General features: G+C 42.7%; 1 protein-coding gene across 1 annotated transcript; it reads left to right on the top strand.

Moving 5' to 3' along the window:
* The first annotated feature begins 5,030 nt into the window (after positions 1 to 5,030).
* Positions 5,031 to 16,010, top strand: smg8 (SMG8 nonsense mediated mRNA decay factor). Its single transcript, XM_007906210.2, has 4 exons — positions 5,031 to 6,612; positions 7,743 to 7,888; positions 9,260 to 10,144; positions 12,854 to 16,010. The coding sequence occupies exons 1-4, from the start codon at positions 5,031 to 5,033 to the stop codon at positions 13,049 to 13,051; spliced, it is 2,811 nt and encodes a 936-aa protein (XP_007904401.1). The 3' UTR covers positions 13,052 to 16,010.
* The last annotated feature ends 1,038 nt before the right edge of the window (positions 16,011 to 17,048 follow it).

Raw genomic sequence — 17,048 nt, 5'->3', positions numbered from 1 at the left:
GACCATTGAAAGAATATTCTTTTGGAACATGATAAAGTACCATGCGTTCACATATGCAGCAGTGCACTGAAGTCGATAAATTATCCCAAATTCTGGTCTGACTTTCATTAGGCAGGTGTCTGCTCTTGTAACCAACAGAAATATGGACAGGCCAGCAGTACAGATGTTGCTGGGGACTAGAATACAACTACTTCCCCAATTCCCAGTAATCACACTTTATAGCATTCCAAATGATACAAAATATTAAAGTTCATATGCTGGGAGATTTTACTCGTATAATGTCTGCTGCCTGTGCTCAATTGGCTGCGAGAGGGAGAGTTGGGGGAAATGTTTATACTTGTATATGAAAACTGAGAGTGTGATCATCCTTTGGGTCATGAACTTTTAATATATATCTGTTATGGTTAAAATTCATTGCTGAGGCCATTCTTTGCTGTAAGCATGACAGGTTATTTGAGGCTGATAGTAAAACATAACGTTGTTGTTCCCTTACATCCCTGCATTCAACTTTTGCAAGAGAGGGGAATGGATAATGATCAGACACCTTAGCTGTTCTTTCTCCCTCCCCTTTCCAGAAACTTGAAAGCTAATTCTATTGCCTAGTTAATTCAGCACAAGCAGAATCCAACCGGAAACCTTCTGGTCTGTTCAGTTTTCTACAATATCAGGCAGAGCCTTTGCTACAAGGTTACCTGAGAGCCACGTGTAAAAGTATAATCTCCTGTGTACAGAATGTATCCATTAATTGTGATTTAAAAAGTGAAATGAACTTTGCTTGATGACAACAGGTAAGGCATGCCATTGGTTTTGTTCAGTTACTATCACTGCAGATTATGTTTTGTGCTTTTCTCCCATTTTCTCCCCCATAGACGTGGGTGATTTTCTTTCTTCAGAGGTGTGGGTTATTTTTGGTCGAACTCCATATGGACTTTCTTCTTATTATTATTATTATAGACTGGACTTGATTAGTTTACGCCATAATTGTTGCAGCTTCACAAATTCTAGGAAATAAATGTACTCAGTGGGGTTATCCCTTCAAAGAAAAATATTTTTTTTGAAAATGTAGTCACTCAATTCACGACTGTGTGTGGGACACTGCTGTGTTTTGCCCACAAAATAAACGGTCAATTCATTTTACAATATATTCTGTGAAGCACTTTGAGACATTTCAAAGACATGATAAGACTCCACATCAAGGATTATTATCACTTTTTACATAATCAATGGAAATGTTTATGGCTCAATGGAGAAGCGCTTTAAAAAGTGCAGAGCTTGGGGCAGGGGGGCTATGGTAGGGTCTATGAAGGAGAAGGGGTCAACATCACTGCCCTAAAAAAATACAACTCGCTGCTTGTCTTGCACTTAAGAATACCTTCTGATTATTGCATACTTTTTTTTAAAAAAAATGCTGATTTGATGGAGGGATCCATCAGAGTCTTTAAATTGTTCCCATTGACTTTTTTCCCAAATGTCCATTTTTACAGAATATATTTAACCATCTTTAAAAGTAGGTTCATCAGGTTTGAGAGACTGCAACTTGTTTTATGCCTAAATGAATTTGCCACTATGCTGAATTATCTGTCTACTTCTAAACTTTTCAAAAAGTTTGATGTGGGGAGATTTGTGTTTGACTGTCAACCCAATACCATGTAAATGATCCTAGTGACACCTTGTTGGTGATGTTGCTATTACCATGTTTGCCTGCTTACAGAACAAAAGGCACACTATGTGGAAATAAATTTCATATGTAATGCTTCAGACTAGTTATTGGGAAAATATGTCTAATGCTGATATACAGTATTTACTTTTTTATTTTTACGTACCAGGTAACTGGGAGGCCAAGGGGAGATATTATGATTGAAGTAAGTCTTCAGACTATTTCACCCTCAAATCTAATACTGCCCTATTCTCAATTTATGGCAAATGTATCCATTTTGTGTAGAGTATGATCAGTGCTTCCCAGCAAATCTACGCAGCCTACCACTGATCCTCAGTAACCACGATTATAGTAGCCAGAAATTAATCTTGTATGCATCTTATTGTGTGTCTTAAGAATTAGATAGCCAAAGTCATTTTATATTGGTAGCTTTCTTTGGATTATAATTCCATGAATTGAGTTCACGTGCTGATCTGGTTTTGTAGTCAAGCTTTTCTTCTTTAACCGTGAAATATTAGTCGCAAATGGAGTCTATTCAAGATAACAACCACTAGTTAAGCAGTGGAATTCATATATATTGAGCATTGACCAGTAGTAAAGGAACAAATATTATACTTGCACTGTTATTTATATAATATCTGGTTTCTATTAAATACCACTAAGGTTTGGTAAAGTCTGCTATCAATTTCAATATGCTGTGTTTAAATAAATATGGATATTTAAAAGTGAAATCTATAGTTTAATATTTTACTCAAGGTTGCTAATTGAGATTGACTAAGGAGTCTGTTACAATTTGTTTACACAATGCTTTGATCTTGATTTTTTTTAAAAAGACCTGAGATTTGCACATTCATCACTTACATTGGCACATAAAGTGGTTATAGCTCATTGTGGTGGTCACCAATGCAGCTATTGTGATGTAAAACTATTCAAAGCGAAGTATTAAAGGTTGCACTGGTTCTGGTTTCATACAGTGTAATATTACAGGTTTCTTTATATGTTGCAGGTTTTAATATTGCTTATTTTTGTATTGACTGTTTTTGTTTACTTTCTCGTGTATTTTGGACTGTTGGCCAACGTTTTTCTAATATGTTAACTTGTTTTTATGCCTGTATTTAATAAACCAAATAGTCACTTAATCGTGCTTTGTATTTTGACTTTTCCCCCTCTGTTTTGATCTGGACAATTCTGAGGACATTAAATTATAATTTCTGTTTCCCAGCCCCTTTCCCCGAGGCAACTATAGAATGGCCCACACGCTTTAATTACCCTGATTACATTGGAATGGAGAGCAGGGAGCAGAAAAGAGGCTTTTCAGTTACCCCCTCTGCATAAATGTTTGTTTTGTGATTGAGAAAATGTTGCACTTTCATGAGTCTTCATACACCAAGTTACATAGTAGACACACTTGATGCTTACAAAGCATCAAAGATGCAAACAAATAAAAAGATTGAACATTGTAGCCCTGAAAAGTCACATCATTTAGGATTATAATGAAACCTAAACCGATCCTATTGTAGTTTGATTTGTGGACATTGTGGCATTCTGCGTAATCCCCAGTGCCCTTTTGAAGAGTGTGTTTTAAAGGGAAGCTGCAACCAGGAAATTTCTCAAAGCTCTATTTGGGGCTGGTGAAAAGGCAGTAGCAGTTACAAAAGTGAAAGTGCATAAACCCACTAATGCATGGATTTTTTTCTGAGTGATCCATATTAAAATAACTTTAATTTTTAAATAATTGTTGCACTCATGGTTGTGTGGCACTTGTAGGCCTGTCTTTGATCAAATGAGGGCTTTCTCCCACTAGCTGAGTACGACTGGATAAATTTCACTCTGTGGCATATTGACCCATACGCAGAATGAAGACAACCTTAGAATCCCAGACAAGTGAAAGAGAAATCAAAGTTATTTGCTTCTGATTTCCATTTTGTGACAAACTGGGAAATGGGGATGTGTTAAAATTGGCTGGGCTATGGATTTAATAACCTGCTTCTTCAGCTTTTATACAGAGAATGACTACTGAGATTATACCCGATCCCGACCCCCAGCTCGAGTCCGAAACACTGATTGTCCAGAGCCTTGGGATGTTCTCCCACCATGAAACGCACTATACAAATGTAATTTTGTCGTTGTTGAGATTGAGGTCCTAAAAGCTACTCCATGAAGTACTCCATGGAACCATAACCCCTTGCAATTTAATTATTTTCGATCAGCCACATATTTTGATACACGTGGACACCCACCACCATCCAAACCAAACTACTGGGAGTTCCACAGGTGCATGGAAATTTCTGTTTGGGTTGGAATGCACCAGAGAGATGCGCCCTGCTCCCCTAATCCCTGAAAGTCTTAGGAGCAGGTTGGTAAGAGCCAAGCCTTGATGACTCCCAAGTCTGCATTTGGGTAATTGCAAGAGTTTAATGGGTTTAACCACATGTCTTATTGCCTGACAAGCTTCTGGTCCAGGTAGGGCCATCCTAACCTTAAAAGAGCTGAGTGGTAGAACTTGCAATGTTGACAGAATCCCCAGCCCAAGGTTTGCTCCTCCCAAATCCAGCTGAGAAGCCAGGCTGACAGGTCCCTTAATCACAGGTGCTTTGTAGCACTGCAGACCCGTTTGGCTCAGGACCCCAGTCTCTACTTTCCTAAAGGAAATCTTTCCTGCTAAAATATCCATCTTTCACTCTGATTTTAAACGAACCTCAATCTCAGTAGTCATTCTCTGTATAAAAGCCAAAGAAGCAGGTTATACTAATACTAATAATAATGATAATCCTTGCATTAGATACAGAGCTTTTCATGTCTTCGTGACGCCTCAAAGCGCTTCACAGAAGATACCGTAAAGTGAATATCTTGCGGGCGAAACCCGGCGGACAATTGTGGGCGGCGGCGTCCGCGCAAACAGCCGTGGATTGATGCGACCGAATTATTATTATTATTAGGGAGTTTTAGGGATTATTATCCCCGGCAACGCAATCCGCCAATCGACCTCAACAACCGGGTTGCCCCGCTTGCCGCGAGCGCGAGTAACAGAGGTGCGCGGAGTGAGGAAACTTGCCCAACATTTTGGCCCTGTTATCAAACCCACTGCCCAACCCATCCTAACACACCCTCTCACTGCTTCCTGGCCTGTGTGTGGGTGTGTGTGTGGGTGAGTGTGTGGGTGGGTGTGTGTGTGGGTGGGTGGGTGGGTGTGTGTGTGTGGGTGGGGAAAAAAAGAACCCCAGAAGAAAATAAATGCCTCACACACAACAACAACAACAAAAAAAAACCCACTGTCGTTTCCAGCCGAGCCGCTGTGACTGCGGGACCAGCTCAGCGGAACGATTGTCGGCGGCGCTCTGCCTTCCGGGGAGGGTTTGGGGGACGGACCGCGATGAGACGGCGCTCTCCGAGCAAAATGGCGGCGGCGGCGGGAACGGGCCCCACGGCCACAGCCACGGCGGCCACGGCCAGGGCGCTCAAGGCCGCGTTCGCCTCAGACGTGGAAGAAGTGGCCTGGAAAGACGACGAGGTCTGCGTGGTGGGGATCTTCGGCAAGACGTCCGAGCTGAGCGCCGAGAAGTACGCCATCGTCAACACGCTGTGTGACAAGCCCGTCTTCCCCCTGTTTCCCGAGGCCGCGGATGGCTCCCATCACCAGGGCAACAACCTGCTGCAGAGCTACTACAACCAGGACAGCAGAGTCCTGTACCTGCTCCTCACCGCCGCCTGCGACAACCACCAGCTCGTCCAGGCCTGCGGGGCCCTGGGCGACAATGTCTCTCACGCCGAAGCCCACGAGTTCTGGAAGAGCGAGGAGAAGCTCTACTGCATCAACTTACTCTACTTGTTCTCGGTCTCTCACATCCTGCTCCTGGTACATCCCACCTGCTCCTTCGACATCACTTACGACCGCCTGTTCCGAGGCCTGGACAGCCTCAGGCAGAAGGTCCTGCCCTACCTGAAGAACGTGATCAAGGACAGCCCAGTGGGCAAGGAGTGGAGGTTGAACTGCAGACCCTGCCCTCCTCGGCTTCTTTTTATTTTCCAGCTGAATGGAGCTTTGAAGGTCGAACCTAAAAGCTTGGAACCCTCCAGCCTCGATAAACCCAAGAAGCACTCTCCCAAGAGGAGACTGCAACACGCCCTGGAGGATCAGATTTACAGGATTTTTCGAAAGAGTCGGATGTTGACTAACCAGAGTATTAATTGTTTGTTTACAGTCCCTGCTAACCAGGCGTTTGTTTACGTGCTTGCTGGACAAGGGGACGACCCGATCAGTATGTTGATAGGACAACTGAGGAGCACATGTGCGATTAAGGAACACGAGTCCCTCCCAATCTCTGGATCAAGGCGCTACCAGATGATGAGGAATGTCCGCCAGCCATCATTTACACTGGAAAGCAGCCCCAACAGCTCCAGTGGGCAGCTGGTGGACTGCACCCTAAAGGAGTTTCTTTGGCAACACGTGGAGTTAGTTCTGACCAAGAAGGGATTTGAGGATAGTGTCGGGAGGAATCCCCAGCCATCACATTTTGAGCTGCCTGCCTATAAAAACTGGCTGGCCGCTGCCTCAAAACTTTATGACATGATGATAATGGGAAAGGATGATGATGCTGGATTTATTTCTGGAGATCTTTCTGCCAAGATCCAAGGGCAACTGAAGGCCCTGGAAGGCTTTTTAGACGCGGACACTAAATTTTCTGATAACCGCTGCCAAAAGGCCCTGCCACTAGCTCATAGTGGTTACCAGTCCAATCTGCCCCACCATTACACAACAACTATCCATAAGAACCAGCTGGCACAGGCCCTGCGCATCTACAGTCAGCACGCCCGGGGACCAGCCTTCCAAAAATATGCCTTGCAACTCCACGAAGATTGCTACAAGTTCTGGAGTAATGGCCACCAGTTGTGTGAAGAGAGAAGTTTAACAGATCAACATTGCGTTCACAAATTTCATCTGCTTCCGAAACCAGGTGAGCTCTGGGGTAAGTTTCAACAATTTTTTTGTTATTTTTTTAATGGAGAAGGTGGGGGCGGGAGTTAAGGGGAAAGGGAGATAAACAACTAGCCTGTCACCAAAAACATTGTGTTAATTCAGAGCAATATAAAAAAAATGATCTGAGTTAGTAATTCCCTCGGTGGTTAGTTGTTAATCTCGGTTCGCAGAATCATAGAATCTTACATCAAAGAAGGAGGCCATTCAGTCCATCAAAAAGAACCTGTGCACTCTGAATGAGCTATCCAATTAATCCCACTCCCCCGCTGTTTCCCCATAGACCTGCAATTTTTTCCTTTTCAAGTATATATCCAATTCCCTTCTTAAAGTTATTATTAGAATCTGCTTCCACCACCCTTTCAGGCAGTGCATTCCAGATCGTAACAACTTGCTGCTTAAAAAAATGTCTCCTCATCTCTCCTCTGGTTCTTTCGCCGGAGGGGAGGTGTGGTTGTGGGAAAATTGTGAATGGAGGCTAGGCACTTCTGAGAAATAATGATAAAATTAGCGTCGATCACACCAGTGTGCCTTAAAAAAAAATCCTTGTTGCAATTGATATAGTGCCTTTCACGTCAGGAGGATGTCTCAAAATGCTTCAAGTATTTACTGTAAAGTGTAGTGGCTGTATTTTTGTAGGTGAATAGTTGATTGCAGAGTAGCATTGGCTACTGAAGATGACCCTTTTCCTTGCTTTGAACTTTCATTAATTTTTTTCCTCCTAAGTTTTAGGGGGGCCATCATGTGGCCTAGCCTCAACCTTAGCTATTTTCTCAATGGGATTCAGTTCCTCTGGTTATTTTGTTTTTTTTTCTTACCTTATCTGGGTACGAGACTGGCTCTTAAAATTAGTCTCTAGCAGCCAATTCCACTAATTCAGCAAAACACAGGGAATTGAACCTGGAACATTCCTGGTTTGTATGGTTCAGTTTCACATTGTGAACTGACTTTGCTAACTGAACCATTAGGTAGCTTCAGTTATGAGAAAACCTTGCTGATTCCTGGGAGTGGGGCTCCTTCCTTCCCTCTTGCATTGCTTGGGGTGCGTCTGGAAGGGGAGTGGGGAAAAATCAGTAAAATTATTTGACATGTCCTTTTTCTTCATTGCAGGAGAAAAACCAGAGCCTGACAGGAACCCACCTGTACTGTATCACAACAGTCGTGCTCGTTCCACTAGTTCCTGCAACTGTGGCCGGAGACAAGCTCCTCGTGACGATCCCTTTGACATCAAATCCGCGAATTACGATTTCTACCAGGTATGAAAATTAATGTCTGTGTACTTTACAGGTAGGTCAATGTGATTGAATTGTTACGTTTACACGAAAGCGCATGTCTCAACACTTTCACCACAATGCCTGTATCTCCGTCTCCTCCTATTGATAGAAAGAAATTGGGAGAAAATCTAGTGGCTTGTAACAGAGGAAGATTCTTGGGAGGCTGTTTCAAACAGGGTAGGGTGGAATTAATAGCTTTAGAACTGGGGGAGTAACATATAGTACAACTTTAAAAATATTCAATGTGATTTTTGTTCAGATGTTTGCCACAAATAATAATCTGGATATCAGCCTGGCTTAGTTGCTAGTACTCTTGTACAGGGCTCCACAATGAAGGTGAATGGTTAATTCGTCTGTAGGGTGGGATTTTGTCCAGCCTTCATGAGTGCTATTTCCAGCAAGGGTGTCTGGTTAGCAATACTGAATGGGAACACTCTGACCCTCCTCCTCCTGAAGTTAATTTTAATGCCACAATTTCATCCCTGACTGAATTAGTCCTGTAGCTCAGTGGTTAGAGCACTCGCTTTGCAAGCGAGAGACCTGAGTTCAATTCCAGGCAGAGGGCGAAACCTTGGGCAAGTTTCCTTACTCCACACAGAGCCTAGTAATAATCCCTCCAAAACAAAACAATAATAAATTGGTCATGTTCAATCCATGACTGTTTGTGGGACACTGCTGTGTGCAAATGGCTGCCGCGTTCGCCCACAAATATACGATCAATTCACTTTACAGTATATTCTGTGAAGCGCTTTGGGACGTCTAGAAGACGTGAAAAGCGCTATATCAAATGCAAGGATTATTATTATAATTAACTAAGTGGGAGAGAATCCAGCAGACCTTCTTTTGGTTTGTTGGATTCATTGTGGTATCATGTGGTACATTTACTCCTTCACTCTTCAGAGAGCCTGTCAACTCCTAATAGTTTTATCAAAAATACTGTGGAGTTTGTGAAATATTTTGTTTTTCCTCCCTTTTCCCCCACTTTCCTGTCAATACCGCAACAGTTTGCCAATAGTTGATGTTGGAAAGAGTGATAGCCAGTGTGTTTTTTGTGTGATGATGGCAAAATATACAGTCAGTTCACTTTACAATACATTCTTTGAAGCGCTTTGAGACATCTCAACGATGTGATAAGGCGATATACCAATGCGAGAATTATTATTAGAAAAATAGTGTAATCCAAGCAATTTTATAAATTTAAGTTGGCACTGTGCTAAGAAATAAAGCCATCTTTGTGTAGCGTAGAATTAACCTAACCTAGAAATATTAGATCAAAGTTATAGAATGTAATGAAATATTATGGACATGAGAAATGGAAAAATAGTCCCGACTTTTTGTTTTAAAATTTTTTAGCTCCAAGAAGAGAAATGCTGTGGGAAGCTCGAGCATTTTTATTTCCCCATCTTCCAGCCCAGTACACCGGACCCAGCTCCAGCCAGGAACGACTCCACCTCATCCTCGCTGGCCCCGCAGGAGGGAGAAGGGGAGAAAATGAAAGAGAAAGAGGCTCACACGCAGGGGGAGAGCACCAGCCTGAGTCTAGCGCTCAGTCTCGGACAGTCCACAGACAGCCTTGGTGCATTTCCTCCTGATCCCCAAGCAGGAGGGGATAATCCCGACGCACATGGCCAGGGTGGAGAAGCAAAACCAGAGAAAAGGCCAAGTATTGTGGACCGTCAAGTGTCAACTGTGGAATACCTGCCTGGCATGCTCAACTCCAGTTGTCCCAAAGGACTGCTGCCTAAATTCTCCAGTTGGTCGTTTATTAAACTGGGCCCTTCCAAAGCTTACAACTTTCACAGGGGTCTGGACCAGAGTGGCTTCATTCCAGGAACTAATTACTTGATGCCATGGGATATCGTCATCAAAACCAGGCCTGAAGATGAAGTGGATATGGACAGTAATTCATGGCCTGCTCCCAACAAGTCCGTCCCCACCAAACGGGCTGGCACAGTGGTCGGCAGAGGGAGACGAAGGGATGACATCGCCCGTGCGTTTGTTGGCTTTGAGTACGAGGATTCCCGGGGACGGAGGTTCATGTGCTCTGGACCAGAAAAGATAATGAAAGTGATGGGAAGCGGACCAAAAGAGTCGGCCATTAAAGCCCTCTCCTCAGACATGCCCCTGTACATCCTGTCTCCCTCCCAGGGCCGAGGACCTAAGCCACATTATGCCCAGCTCATGAGGCTGTTTGTTGTGGTTCCGGATGCCCCGTTGCAAATCATCCTCACACCACAGGTAGGAATCCAACTTCATTTGAGTTATTTCTAACTTAACCACAGACTTTCAGGGGGCCTTTGACCATTTACCTGAAACAAATGGGTTAAGATAAACCTCATTTTTTTAATGTAAATGCTAAACCGGATAGAGAAAATAAACGTTCAGTAATTTCAGATTTGCCAAGTAACAGAATAATAGAGTACAGATTCAGAATTCTGAAGGGCAATGAATAGACCCTATGAATTCTTTGAAAGCACTCTGGGACGCTACCCTGTGTGAGGGGTGCGGTATAAATGCAAGTTGTTGTATACTAAGGCGGTAATGAGCAATTGGATCGAGTTTACCAGGAAAGGGTGAGAGGCCAGGGCTCTGAGCTGAGTACCTGCTGATGATGATGCTTTGCTCCTCTGATGGGTTGTGTGGTTTATCTAATAACTTTTGCATTTGATATAGCGCTGTTCACGTCTTCTCGACGTCCCAAAGCGCTTCACAGAATATTCTGTAAAGTGAATTGACCATATATTTGTGGGCGAACGCGGCAGCCAATTCCGCACAGCAGTGTCCCACAAACAGTCATGGATTGAAAATGATCAATTTATTATTGTTTTTGTTTTTTTGGAGGGATTATTATGTTAGAAAATAAAATCAGCCATAATCCGTTTGCAACCAGATATCTGACTGTTTTATTATTATTCGTTCGTTATTCCCCAATATCCCGATGGGTCAGACCAAAGGCCGGTACAATCAACAGATCTTATAACAGAACAATACCACCGTAGATATCTCGAGTTCAACACTGTGTGTCTTTACAGCACACAAGCTTGATTCTTCATGCTTTCAGTCTTCTTGCTTACAGCTTTCAATCTTCCATCTGATATCCTCAGTCTTAGTGTTTCTGGCTCTCAGTCTTCCATCTCCCGTATCCTTGTCTCCGCAGCCCGGGATGGCCCCATCTCCACGACCCGGGACGGCCCCGTTCACAAAGTTAACGGAACTCTTATACCGATGTTCGTCCAGTCGGTTCGGACATGAGATCACCTGGCTGAAATCATGCTGGGTTCACGTGAACACCTCATGGGGGTGTAATGCCTCAGTACACATACACATTGTCCTTAAAACCCCTGTTATCTGATGCTTGTTATCTTGTTAGGTGTGATCATTAGTACATTCCTTTTAAGTGACTGGTTATTTCTTATCGGTGTCCCGGGATGGTACCAAGGTCCTCTAGTTTAAGCAACTTGCTCGTTAGCTGCTATTCTTGAGGATTGCCTTTTGTTGCTCTTGAGTGTTAATCATGAGTGTCAGACCAGTTGCCCCCACACTTAACTTAAAAGTTAACCCGTTCGCAACATCTATTATGATTCTAATGTTATATGAAAAGTGTAAATTCTAACAATTATTAGGCGTGTGGAGTAAGGAAACTTGCCCACGGTTTCGCCCCGCCTGGAATTGAACTCTGCGACCTGGAGGTTCATAGCAATATAATTCCCAACTCTTTCCCTCCCTCTTTACCCTGAGAGAGATTGTACACTCCAGAACTAGCAAACGGATATCTGCTTTTCCGAGTTCTCAGCAGTTGGAAGAGGTCAGACTCTGGCTGATATTAAAAGAATACATATTGTTTCAATCGCGTATCACATTTTGATTCTGTTCTTTGCTCACAAGAGCCTTCTGTCCCTAGTTCATTTTATTTTGTTGCAATCCCCCCAAAATTTAAACCAAAATTTAAAAGGTAGGTTAAAAAAAATTACAAAACCTGCACTTATCAAAAGATAATAACATTTCAAAACATCTGGGAATCGTTGAGTGAACCTCAAATAACCCAAGAGAAGGATATTAGAGGCATGTTCCTGGATGAGACCTTAAGCTCAATTACATGAAAAAGAGGCATGTTAATACTTCACTACATTCACCCAAGCAGTTTAATGATCATGATGTGTTTGCTATCAGTGTGTTGAGGAATAATCTGCAGCTGAAAATATTCGTGGGCATTTGCACTCCACTCCACAATGTAGCCTGTGAAGTGTTTTGGAACACGATACTGATGTGAAGGGCAAGGATTACCAAGTGCAAGGATTATTATTAAAGATTCTACAGCACTAAAGTTCTGGATTGCGTTCCTCAATAAGAGATCCAAATTCAGATTCACCTGGCATGCAAGCTTGGGGGACATGTCAGTAGCAACACAAGGTGTGAAGCTTTTTTCACTGTAATGACATGTGCAAAATTAATTGGGTTGTGCTTTCCTGAGGGACGGAAGGGCAGGAGGGAAGAATGGAGGTAACTGAGGTGATTGACTCTACATTTCCCTCCAGCTTCAACACTTTGTGCTGCAAGTTTGCACAGCCTACACGCGAGACTGTGTGGATTTTAGAACACAGATTTAATATAGGCTTTGTATAAAAGAGTTGAGAAATTGAGAAACGTGAAGGAAGTTTCTCCTGGTGTCCTGTCCAACAATCCCACAAATAAAATTGATTATTCACATCAAAGCTGTTTTGGGGACAAACTGTGTGCAAATTAGCTTCTGTGTCCATCCACAAACACAGTCACTGCACTTTACAGTATATCCTGTGAAGTGGTTTGGAATGTCCTCCCGACGTGATAATAATAAATAATTCTCTATGTTTGGAAAGCAAGCTAATTGCTAAAGTAGGATGAGAGCAGAAAATGCTATATTGTCAAAATGTCTTCACAAAAAAGATTTAATTTCCTTTTATCTTCCAGGTGCAGCCAGGACCCCCTCCATGCCCAGTGTTTTACCCTGAGAAACAAGAGATCGTGCTCCCTCCAGATGGCCTGTGGGTGCTTCGGTTCCCTTATGCCTTTGTCACAGACCGCGGGCCGTGCTTTCCTCCGAAGGAAAACCAGCCACTGATGAGTTACAGGGTGATGCGGGGGATTCTTAAGGCTGTTACACAGTGATCATTCTTCAGTTACTATGGTGCACGGAAGCATATGATGGATAGAAATCAGTTCCCACCCCACCCACGCCTACCATTTTTGCAGCCAGTGAGTTGAGGTGGATTGAACTTCACACTCACAATTTAGTGATGGGAACTCTTTCCTCCCCAGGCCAGGCATGTCTCCAGGTGTCTGAAAGTACACGTCTGCTTTTGCCAAAGGATTACAGTTTCCAATCAAAACAGACCTCAAGTTTGCAGATGCATCCTGTTACAGTTACTGATAACTATTGGGGAGTTCATTAAAGAACTGTACAGGTACCAGTGCATTTGGTAAAACTTCCTTTTGTGAGTTTTCCAGTAAAGCTCCCTCACCTTGTCCTGGGAGCCCGTAAAGGGAGTTGATAGTGGCACCTAAACGACTGGTATTTGTAACACAAAATATGAATTTGTAACACAAAATTTTGTAACACAAAATATGAATTCAAATGGGAAAGTTTAACCATTCATTAAAAAAGTCTTGTTATTGCAGTACATCCTGGAAAGCCAACCCAGGGCTCTGATTGCTCTATAAACTGGCCATTGAGGACTTGTCAGAAACCCACAATTGCACTGCATCCTGTAACAGATTCCCAGTCGTCTCTGTTGTGATAACTTTAGCCCGGTGAATAAAACTGGGTTTGCACAGCCGTACTGCATTGAGTGTTCAAAGATAAATTACCATCAGAGTGTGACAGCTTGAAATTCTGATCATCTGGACTGCTGAATCCTGGCTATCAGGTAGAAAAGCGTGAACCGGTTATGGTTTGGTTATTGAGTCTGTCCATTTAGGTAAATTGTGTAAAATTCTTCAGCGTCATAAGTGTTGGATAGTCCAACAATGTATATATACTCTGCAATACCAAAATACCCCTGAGAATCTTATTCCATTTCAGTTATTCTTAAATGGGTCTATTCTGAGTCACCAGAATGGTGGCTCAGTATTCTCACTGCATTACTGCTCCTGTTTTTTATATAGACTTTAATAAGACCAAAACAGGCTTGTTTTACCTTGTGTTTCCAAATTAGAACATGCCCTCGGAAAATGGGTGATTTACTTCAATTGTAAAGCTTGTAATTCACCAAGCGGAGATTTTATTTGTGAGGTTATCATTGCTGGTACAAATCTAACTGCAAAACATACAAGGGTAGAAATTCTATATGGGTCTAGATTTACTCTATATATGTAATATTTTGGAGCAGTTTGTTAAATCCAGTCTTTCAAGTTGATTTTATATGGTTCAAAAAGAACTTGAGAACCCAACTTCAAAATTAACGCTGTATTTAAGAACTTGCCAAATTCTGGATGCTTTAAAATACTACAGTATATAGAGTCAAGTGGCATTTTCGTCCAGTGATGCTTACATTAGTTGACAGATTGGTTTACAGCTAAACGGGGGGTGGTTCATTTAAGAACCGTCTTACTCAGGCAGAAATATTTAAGAGTTTATAAGTCACAAGCCAAATGAGCACGAATGGCTGATGTGGATTTGTTTTCACTAATAGCTCTTGTTGTAGCTTTCGTCAAGGTTTCAGTAATTCAGTAATTCACTCCAGCCCAGTGCAGATGCAGCCAGCATAGAAAAAAGATCCAATTCCAGAAGCTCTCATTCATAAAAACGATCATAGACAATGACTTTTCTGGTGATCTAGCAATTGTCATGTTCTCTTCACATCCCTGACACTAAACACATTGTGTTTTTACTTCCTCTCATCATCTTTTTGCCCTCTGCTCCAGAAGGTGGTTGATTCCGTTCCCCCACTCCCCTCCCCTGGACTCTCTGATACTTTACTCAAGTGGTCTTTCTTCAAATGTAATCCTTGGTGGTGAGTTATTAACTGGATATTTATCCACTGGGGCATCTTAGCCAAATCTTAATTTTGCCCTCATCCAATATCCACACATGAAAACCTCTAGTAAGGGTAGCTGAAAGCGATCAGGAGATGGAATTCTTGCTGAATCTCCTCTCACTAACCCTGTAGTGCCTCAAGTGTTGTCTCGGCAGAGATCAGGGCATAAGTACTTTGCCCGTCAACTCTCATCTCTACTTTGTAATGAGGCTCATTTTTCAGACACTGAGGCTTCAGACCCTGCGCACGCTCTGGTGGAGGTGTGAGGTGAAGAGGACAAGCAGGTAAGAAAAAAAAGTCTACTTGCTTCATCCTCTAGTAAGTAAATATTTTTTAAATTTGGAGAACTTGATTTGCCCATGTCTAATGGCAGAATTGTGAAGCCAACAGCTCTGGATGAGGGGTGGCAAGTGGGTGCGAAAGCAGAAGAAGGTGTTTGAAAACTTTCCCCAGCATACGAATATTCTTTGCAGTTGCAATGTTATGATACCTGCCTCCTGATGTAAACCACTTCTCACATTGATTTTCCAATACTAGAATGAATTAAAGTGCAATTAGAAAAAAAAATGTTTAAACTACAATGCATTGTTTAACTTTATTTTGGTGGCGAGGATACTGCTGGTATTAACAGGTGGTGGATTTCCAATTCCCTGTACTCCAAAGAGGCAGAATTTTGATTAGTGATTAACAGTATATTCTATGAAGTGCTTTAAGGCACTATATCAAATGCAAGGATGATTATTATTATTATTAAGCTTTTAATCCATTGAAGAAGAACTTTGAGCCTTTGCTGAGAAAACATTGTTCAGGGTGAGAAGGAAGTTTAAACAGGTTCAGTGACAATATGGTTGGAGGACATGGTGTGGTATTTTTCCTCCTAGACCTTCCCTACCTTTACTACTTCTTGCACATCTGTACCTTTTGTTTTTTCCTTATACTTCTGTGGGCATAATTGGCTTTTTCATGTGTGTGTAATCTCAGCCAGTTCAGTCCCAAGGAGCATCTGCTTACTCATGTTCAATCAATTTGCAGACTTTTTTAAAAAAATTGTAAATTCTGGAAGTGTGAAATAAAAACTCAACAGCTGGAAATGGGTAACAATGTCAACAACACTGTAACCAACATATGAAAGAGAAAACAAGGTTAGCCCTTGGGGTTTGATCTTTGGGTAGGGGTGTAATAAACGTATACCACAAGTGTACTGTACGCATCTAGTGCTCACACCCAATAAACTACCACAAGGCAACCCATACTCCCAAACCCTAACCGTCAAAATATAGCATAGACCCGATTCCTTGCATCGCAACCTCTTGAGCGAGTCAATCAGTCGGATCGCCTCTCTGACTGAGCAAGTTAGGCTGACCCGAGTGATCAAGGGCTCAAGGTAGACTGCTCCATTTTCTCCGCTGCTTTTGTGGGAATGGAACAAACTTCTCAGATCAGGACGCCTGGTTATCCTGATCCCAGCCAACAAAGGATTGAGAACTGGCATTTCTGTGCTCAAGCTGAATCTTTTTCCCATGCATAAATCATGGGGGGGAGGCTCAGAACAGCTGATGGCAACACCAACCTGAGACCTCAAAGTCAGAGCTCACTGCCAGGAATGGCAAAACCCAAGAGTAATCATTCCCAACCCCCTGCCCCCCACCACACTTGGGTCCCGATCCCCCTGACTGTTCAGCACCTTGGGACGTCCTCCTTACGTGAAAGGGGCTTTACAAATGTAATTTTGTTGTTTTTGTTGTAACTAATAAGAACAGATACCACCCCTCCGCTCGACTGCCGCATGTCCCTTTTGCCCTCCATTCCACCATCAACAGCCGCACTTTCAGCCACTATGCCCTGAAACTCTGGAACACTCTTCCTCTATCCCTCCGCCTTGTCCCTTCCTTTCCCATCTTCAGGTCGCACCTGAAGACCTTCCTCCTTCACCGTGCCAACCGTCGTCATCTTATGCCCTTGGCCCCATCTGAGCATCAGGCTCTGCCACTGTTAAGCACTCTGTGACTGTCTGGCATGAAGGGTACTATGCAAGTGCAAGTTGTGTGGTGTCCCAATGCCTTGGGACGTCATCTTAATGGTGAAAGGCGTTGTACAAATATATAAATGTGTTATTATCGTTGATCTTT

Source organism: Callorhinchus milii, unplaced genomic scaffold (genome assembly GCF_018977255.1).
Source record: "Callorhinchus milii isolate IMCB2004 unplaced genomic scaffold, IMCB_Cmil_1.0 Scaffold10, whole genome shotgun sequence".
In the NCBI taxonomy this organism is placed as follows: domain Eukaryota; kingdom Metazoa; phylum Chordata; class Chondrichthyes; order Chimaeriformes; family Callorhinchidae; genus Callorhinchus; species Callorhinchus milii.
Note: the sequence above shows the minus strand (reverse complement) of the source record. Positions and strands in the feature narration are given on the sequence as shown.

What these genes read in the sequence shown, in the direction of transcription:
- smg8 (XM_007906210.2), top strand. Translation starts at nt 5,031, where the DNA reads ATGAGACGGCGCTCTCCGAGCAAAATGGCGGCGGCGGCGGGAACGGGC. An exon ending in CGAATTACGATTTCTACCAG is followed by an intron (nt 7,889 to 9,259) that starts GTATGAAAATTA and finishes AAAATTTTTTAG; the next exon opens with CTCCAAGAAGAGAAATGCTG. An exon ending in AAATCATCCTCACACCACAG is followed by an intron (nt 10,145 to 12,853) that starts GTAGGAATCCAA and finishes TTTATCTTCCAG; the next exon opens with GTGCAGCCAGGACCCCCTCC.